The sequence below is a fragment of the Lygodium microphyllum genome, chromosome 2 (assembly GCF_053477565.2).
Source record: "Lygodium microphyllum isolate KBCC chromosome 2, Lygodium_microphyllum_v1.1.10, whole genome shotgun sequence".
Classification (NCBI taxonomy): domain Eukaryota; kingdom Viridiplantae; phylum Streptophyta; class Polypodiopsida; order Schizaeales; family Lygodiaceae; genus Lygodium; species Lygodium microphyllum.
Genome location: NC_141136.1, coordinates 76346618 through 76354833, shown reverse-complemented (window position 1 = coordinate 76354833; position 8216 = coordinate 76346618). Strand labels below are relative to the sequence as shown.

The following is an 8216-nucleotide window of genomic DNA, read 5'->3' as shown; positions in this document are numbered from 1 at the left end:
ATTACTGCTAGACTACTTGTGTTAGTGAGAGTAGCAAGTAAGTAGAAGAAGTGATTGTCAGTGCTGGGTGGAGTAGTTGCACCAGTGAGAGTGGCAAGTTGGCTACTTTTTTTTTCGTGTTTTAAAATGGGGTTTTTTAAAACCCCCATGTGACCTTGATGCGTATCTCAAAACCCCCTTGTGAGAAACGGTTTCCGATTAGAAACGCGTATGAGAACAGTTCCGTAGCGTTTGTGACGAGGAAAGGTGCCTTAGGCTTCAAGATTAGATTAAAAATCTTGTGTGGTAGGAAGCTGTCTATTGACTCCTAAAGGGGGGGGGGGAGAGAGACAGAGAGAGAGAGAGGCGTGGCAACATAGGTCTTTTTGAAAGGTAGACGTGTGGAAGGATGTGTGCGTGGGTGTGTCAAATCTGACAGTTTGTTAATTCGTCCATGAAAGCACTACTCCTTGTGGCAGTCAAAAGGGGAAATGGTGGGCTCCTGGAAGCTACCCTATTTTCCTCCCCTCCCTTTCTGCAGACTTCTCGTCAATGGGTATCCAGAACTCTGAATTGGGTCTCTGAATGGGTCAATGTATATCACGGACTAAACTCCTCAGATTGCAGACTCGCCCAACAAACACAGCCCCTGAGAGAATTGGGGGTTTTTGCCTGTGTTGCTGCAGCCCTGACAGAGTGGATTGCTTGATCTAACAGGGTGGATTAATTGATCAATTCTGGGTCTCTGAGGCAATTTTGGTAATCTCAGGACTCAGAATAAGCTAGCAGGGGGGGAGTCTAATTCAGATCCAGCACCTGCTAGCTTTCCAGGTACCAATACAGTAGCATTGCTACTCTGACACTCACCTTGCATATGGGTAAAGCAGGGTTTTCAACAAGGGCCAAGCTCAAGAACTGATATACGTGCCATCGAAGATAGTGATCAATCCCTAATTATCAACAGCCTGTGGATTTGGAGCTGTAGTAGCCATCCGCTTTTGCAGAAGAGGAGCAGATTAATAGCATTTCCCAGCGTATGCGTCTGCTCTCAACAAATGATCTCATGGGGCAAGATGGAGCTCATAACAACAATGCACCTGCACCTTTCCTTACGAAGACCTACGAGATGGTTGACGATCCCATCTCTAACGATATTGTGTCGTGGAGCAGCAACAACGACAGCTTTGTTGTGTGGAATCCTGTGGATTTTGCCAGAGAGTTGCTGCCTCAATATTTCAAGCATAACAATTTTTCAAGCTTTGTCAGACAGCTTAATACTTATGTAAGTCAGTCCATTTTTCTGTAGGCTATTTTTCGTTCATACCTATCTTGTAGCTTCCTGCAAGAATCATTTCAGTTTACTTCTATGTGTGCCAAGCCATGGATGACAGGTTGAATGGTTCTGGATACGGCTTTTCGGGTTGGTTTGCGTGATCCTTTTGAGTTTTGTAAACATGAGAATTGAGCCTGGATTGATCCTGTTTTGACCAGTTTATCCATTGATGCTCATGGCTAAAAAAAGTTCCACTCAGAATGGATGTCCAATATGTGCATTGTTTTCTTATCAGTTGGAGGAGACATCACTTTCTGCCTGTACATGCTTTTATTTGATGCGGAGTTGCTAAATTTATTCTAACTGAAAAACATATCTCTTGATATGGGCTATACACAGGGTTTCAGGAAAATCGACCCAGAGCGATGGGAATTTGCAACAGAGGGTTTTTCAAAAGGCTCTAAAGACTCATTAAAAAATATCCACCGAAGGAAACCTCAATCACACCATTCTCATCGATATCAAGTGCAGCAACAGGAAAACCAATCTCAAGGAGGTTGCAATGATCCAAGACATACTGAACTTGAGGAAGAGATTAAAGAGCTTAAAAAGGAAAAGGGCACTTTGTTGATGGAGCTGCTCAAGTTAAAGGAATTGCAGCATGGTACAGAGCTTGAGCTACAGAACTTGGGTGATCGACTTCAAGCTTTGGAAGGACGTCAGCAACAGATGGTTGCCTTTTTAGCGAGAGCAATGCAAAGCCCAAGTTCTTTCAGTCAGTTTGTACAACAAAATGAGAGCAACCCACTTCTGCTGTTTAATAAAAAACGAAGATTGACAGGCCAAGATGCAGCACCGGAGCCAGGAGAGGCTGCTGAGATTGACAGTCCTAAAGCCATCTCTAGGTTGGAACCACCAGAAGGAATATTTAAACAGCTCACTATCTCCTGTGCAAGTCTCTCAGGTGGTAGCAGTTCCATGAGCTATAACTCTGGTGGCACATCATGTGAGAGAAATACTTTTGCAGGACATCCTGAGACTCCCTCAACTGATGGATCTGGCCACTCTGCCATGGACATGACAACTTCAGGAGATGACCCTTCTAGACATGGTTTTGGTGATTCTGTCGATGTAACAGTGCCTGAAAAGGGTGGTGTTACAATTGATATTGAAAGTATAAATGTTTCAGTTCTAGGACATGGGAATAGGGGGCATAGTACTGAGTCCAATCCTTTAGGCAATGAGAAAGAGACTGAATCAGTGCCAGCTATGCCAAGTGCAGTGGATGAGAGAAATGCACCTGCGCTTCAGGCATCCCAGACTCCAGGTTATTCTACAAAGAAACCTAGTAGAAAGATGAATCAAACTTCTGGATCCAATGATATGTTTTGGGAGAACTTTCTTACCGAGAGTCCTCGTACAACAGATAGTGAAGCAGAAGATGAGGCAGATGATCAAGAGGATGAAGCAAGCCCTCGTGAAAGACAGTTTTTGTAAATTAGAAGGCAAGGTGTGTGTTCAAGGGTGCAATCTATAGATTCTAGGAGTGAAGACTACCAATACCCATCCCTCATGTAAAGGTGTACCATATGTGCTCTCACTGCAATAGTGCCTAACTTTCAGAAGCCTGTCTTACTTATATGCCCAGTAGATGATGTATGACATTACATCTAATGGTTTTGAGTCAGGGAGCTTCAAACAGAGGGCTTGGTGTCACTTGAAGTCTTGAGTGCAAAGTTTGCTACCATTGTACCTACTTATCGTTTGTAGATTTGCTACTGTCTGTTGTTTGTACAGTGTAGTATATGAAATTGAGCTATGGAGTAAACTTGGTTCTTTCCTTCAGAAGCTAGGGATGAGTGAGTAGATCTTTGAGGGGACACTGAGTTTAACTGCCTCTATTTCCCTTCAAGCTCCCATAGGGTCCATGTGTTATGCCTTGTGCCAGAATGTTGATCGCAAGGTTTGTGATCACTGGTGGAATTCTTGACAGCAATCTTTTTACTTGAATAAGTGTCCAACTGAAGACTGAAGCAGTTGGATGCATAGATTGAGAATGGGCACAGAAGCAGTCAGCCTTATCAGAAAGATTCAATTATAAGCCAAGACAGGCTAGCCCCACAGGCAGGGGGATCAAGGAGTTAACCTCCAGAAGTGTTAAAGACTAGAAGGATCAACTAGCAGAGTGCAGTTCCATCTATAGTGGCTTATGGCAACATGGTATGTACTGTTCTAGCATTCAATCAGTGTATCAGGTACAGCCTTGCACCTTCTTGCAAGCATTGCGCATTTTGGTGTGCATTGCCAATGTACAACCGCCCCAGATTCCAGTACGTCAGTGAGTTCTAGGGTATTGTGACACTTCAAAGGACTTAATGGTTTCATGAAAGTCAAGCAAAAGTCTCACACAGAAGAGACTTCTAGGTCCAATATCTGGTGCCAGACCAGAAAACAGTTCTAGATGGCTGAAAAAAAGCAGTAACCAGGCTTCTCATGTAGACAGAAAGAATCTAGAAGCTGAAAGTGATATGAGGCCAACCTCAAATGATCGAAGGTATGAGGTAAATCTGTCCTGGCAAACAATCTAGAAACTCCTTGCTTGATGAACACCATCTGCTTTCCCTGGCAAAAGTGCACATACCTCTATGTTTCTATCAGCAAACAGATGCGGTCTGCATATTGCTTGACGAACAACAAAGCATAAATTCTGTTGGAGCAGGTGAGACCAGTACACAGCTTGCAATGGCAAAACAATTTAAGAAACATGAGGGATGGACATCAAGCTCACCTCCCAACCATAGAGCTAATTTGGGTTCACTCCTGCGGGTCGGAGCTGTAGCATTTTGGTCAAGCTCCCATTGCAAGGGCTGGTGTCCCATACTACCAGCCACGTGTGGATGAGACTGCCAATGGGACTAGAGTCCAAGTGATCACTGGATATTGTACATATGAAGCTCTGCATCCTTTTAATAGGATTTCTAGTATAGGGTGTGCTTACATCTAGTAATTTAGTGGCCAATGCGGCAGGGATTGATCTAGGATACCGAGAACACTTCCCTTCTTATTACTGGTCATTGTCCTCAGGCAGAGACGAGGTTGACAAAGTGGCTTTGAAGTAAGGATGTTGACCTGCATGGAGCTTCCACCCATGGGTGATTCTTTCGCTTGAGCAAGTACTGGAGATAAGAGGATAGAAGGTTTGACATATCATTGTCTTGTAGTTGAGAATCAATCTAGGTGTGAGTATACTATGTAATGATCAATGTTTAACTGCTATTCACCTTGCCCTAAGTGAATTTTCAAATATTTCACGTAGAACACAGAATAAGAAACCAGGTGATAGGGTATCAATCTTCTTGGTAAATGGATTGGGCTGTAGCTCAAGAATTTATTTTTACTTGTTTGTTTGCATCTTGTAGGGTTGTTTGGTACTTTGACATACACACGCCTTCGTGCTTCTATTAGCAAATGATCACTATTCATTGCATATTGTGCAAGAAGTCGACAATGAATTGCATTTTTATTATTTTCAAAGTCCTAAGGCAATTGGTGGTTTTGGTTCATAGTAATCTAATAGTGTGAACAAGCTATGCCGTATATGTGAATGCTTTGCATTTTTGTAAAAGTAAACTCAATTTGTGGAAGATGTCAAGCTATCTAGCAAGAAATAAGAGAAGGAAGAAGGGAAGATCTAGAGAATGGAATCCTTGAATGAGTTTTCTTTCCATTCTATCCATTCTTATGCAAGTACCTTCAAAGGAGGCAAGCAAGGCAATTGAGAAACTGCCCTTGTCACATGTATTCCATGTCCATATAAAGAAAGACTTTATACATTTAACTTGATTTTATTATTGATAATGGAAAAAGGTGTTTGATTGAGATGACTTTGTTGTCAGTTAGGTGGGCAAAGAGAGATTGAAATATACAACATGGATGCATTCCATCATTATTTTGGTTTTGATGTCATTTCATGTCTTGTGTGATCTTGATACATGTACTTTTGGTCATTTTGGTTGTGTTCTAGTGCAGTGCCTTATGTAACACATTCAAGAATTACAAAAATATTCTTTTGCAAGGTTTATGCTAGTTTTGTTTTTCATAGTGCAATTAGAATGATTTGATTGCATAGTTGTGATAGAGCTTGTGGTCATTTTGCATTGGATTGCATATCTAAAGTATTTGATTGTGTTTGGAAAAAATATTTGGTAACATTGGTCATTGAGATGCTTAATAAAAACAATTATTAATATAGAAAGTTAGTAATTAGTAATATATTGATGGCAAAGGTCCTTTGAAATATATAAAAGAAGAGAATCAACCACCTCTTTTCACTCAAAGGGGAATGACCACATAAGAATTGAAATGCTTGGGAAGCTTGGAATAAAAAAGGCCACAAGTCTTATATTGTATGTAGTATAGCAAAAGATATAATGATTTCCCAAATTCAGAATGTAGGCTTATGTAAGGAGGCATGTGTTAGTCTTGGAAAAGACATAGCACAAATACAACGGCATGGAAGCTTTGGCTCAAGCAAGAGTTGAATAATGTAATAAGGGCAAACCTAATAGTAAATAAGCATGAATAGGGTTTGCATATGTGCATGCGTATATTGAGGTAGCCCAAAATCTTGACTTAGATATGGCCACTTTCAATGGTTTGAAGGATAGGACATGGATGTCTTTATCTATCTTCATTTTGTATGAGAGAGACTTCTCAAAATCTTAGGATGTCTTATCAATGGTTATAGGTGATGGTGTAAACAAACAAGAGGATAGAGAGAAAGAGGTGTGCAGTAACCAAGAGCAAGTACACATAATGGAGACTTTCACACATAGAGAAGTATGGTTGAAATATTCTTCTTTTTTCTTCTTCCTGCACACAAAAGAGCTTAGTCTACAATATGAAAAAAGACTAATACGAAAGTACTAGAACATATATACATACGGTCACTGAGTGTGAACTCACTAAGGATAAGTGAGATGGCAAAATGAATGTGCGATGATTGAGAGTGGACTATATGGGTATAGTCTAGTTATAGAATCACATGGATATCCTCCATATTGGTCACCTAACATGTTGGTGAGTAAAGTCATGCCACATCACAAGGCATGTAGTCGATGTTGATCAATGTGGAGCTCAATATCTCAACACTCCCCCTCGATCTTAGCATGAGCAATGTACTCCAAGCATTGTCCTAAACCGGTAGAGCTTCTTAGCTCCCAAGACCTTGGTAAAAATATTTGCAACTTGATCTTGTAACTGATATAAACCAAGTAAATATCACCTCTACTAGAACCCCCTCTCAAATGACATAGTAACATACCTCTATATTTTTGCTCCATGTTTGATTCATTGGGCTCTTTGCCTGCTGAATTTTACTAAGGTTAGCATAGTAGATGATATAATATTTTTGTCTACATGCAGTTCCAAATCACCAAGTAGTTTGTATAGCCAAGCTACCTCACATGTTGCAATCACAACACCCCTTTACTTTTCCTTAGTACTAGATAGTGCAACTGTAGGTTGTTTCTTGCTACTCCAACTAACAACACCACTTCAAAAAGAACACATGAATCTACTGTTAGATCTTCTATTTGAAATACTATAAGTTCAATATGCATTTGTGTAACCATGTAAGTTTAAGGGTATAGAATAAGGCATAGTCAAACATAGTGAAATGTGTGCCACATAGCATCCAAATGTAGCTTTGGTTGAAGTTATATGGACTAACTCTCCAAACCAACTGTGTAGTTTAGATCTAGCCTAGTGATTGCAAATAAATAAGGTTGTCCACAACCTTTTTATACATAGTGACATCTTCAATCACATCGTCCCTATCAGCACTAAGCTTATCATTGTCATCCAAAGATATTTAGATAAGCTATACCATACTTTTTTAGCATATCCAAGGTGTAGTGTTTTTGTGACAACCTTATATATGTGTATATATATATATATGTATATGTGTATGTGTGTATATATATATGTATATGCATATGTGTATGTGTGTGTGTGTGTGTGTGTAGTGATGACTACAAGACCCACATCATCCTCACATTTATAATGTGAGTAATCAGCTTGTGCTCTATAGAATCCAATGCTAATAAGATACTTTGCAGTCCTATCATCTATGCCTTGGGTGCTTGTGTTAGCCCATGTAAGGCTTTATAAAGTTTGCATATATAATCAAGATAACTATTATGCACATAACTAGGTGGCTGCTCAATATACACATATTCTTGTAACTCCTCATGCAAGAATTCATTTTTAACATCCATTTGATGTATGATCCAACCCTTTGATGCAACCACTATATGACATACCTCACAATAGCTATTTTAGTTGCTAGAGCAAAAGTCTCAGCATCAATACCATGAGTTTGTGCATATCCTTTAGCAAATAGCCTTGCCTTATAGCTCTAAAATGATCCATCATACTTATGCTTTATCTTGTAAACCATTAGCATCCACAACAACTTTCTTACCTTAAGGTAAATGCACCAAATTCCATGTATCATTGCCTTTACCGCAATCATTTTGTCATCCACAATATTATCCCAATGCTCATTACCCACTAAAGGCATCAAATTCCACGTATCATTGCCTTTAGTGCAATCATTTTTTCATCCACAATATTATCCCAATGCTCATTACCCACTACATCCTCAAAAGAGCAGGATGTATATCCTACACAATCTTATCCATGTATGGATAGTGATGAGCTACATAATATTATATATCAATTGTTGCATGGGCTTTCTAACACTTGTTGACCTTTGTGGACCTAGATCACTACCAAGTGCCTTAGTATCCTCTTGTGCCTTTTTTATACTTGTGTCTTAATAGATGGAATCCAAAACTCTTCATCTAAGCTTTGCTTAGAACCATCTGAATTCACATCAATATGAGAGAAACTTGATGATACGTAGGTTATAATGGGTGAATCCCCAGCCTTCTCCTCGCCT

The 8216-nt window shown here is 39.9% G+C and overlaps 1 protein-coding gene across 1 annotated transcript; it reads left to right on the top strand.

Moving 5' to 3' along the window:
• Nucleotides 1–320: 320 nt before the first annotated feature.
• On the top strand, nt 321–4655 carry LOC148039910 (heat stress transcription factor A-2e-like). The gene is made up of 2 exons (XM_087695089.1): nt 321–1261; nt 1652–4655. Exons 1-2 carry the CDS (start codon nt 1016–1018, stop codon nt 2747–2749), a joined length of 1344 nt encoding a protein of 447 aa, XP_087551215.1. The 5' UTR covers nt 321–1015; the 3' UTR covers nt 2750–4655.
• Nucleotides 4656–8216: the final 3561 nt, after the last annotated feature.

What these genes read in the sequence shown, in the direction of transcription:
- LOC148039910 (XM_087695089.1), top strand. Translation starts at nt 1,016, where the DNA reads ATGCGTCTGCTCTCAACAAATGATCTCATGGGGCAAGATGGAGCTCAT. An exon ending in TCAGACAGCTTAATACTTAT is followed by an intron (nt 1,262 to 1,651) that starts GTAAGTCAGTCC and finishes GGCTATACACAG; the next exon opens with GGTTTCAGGAAAATCGACCC.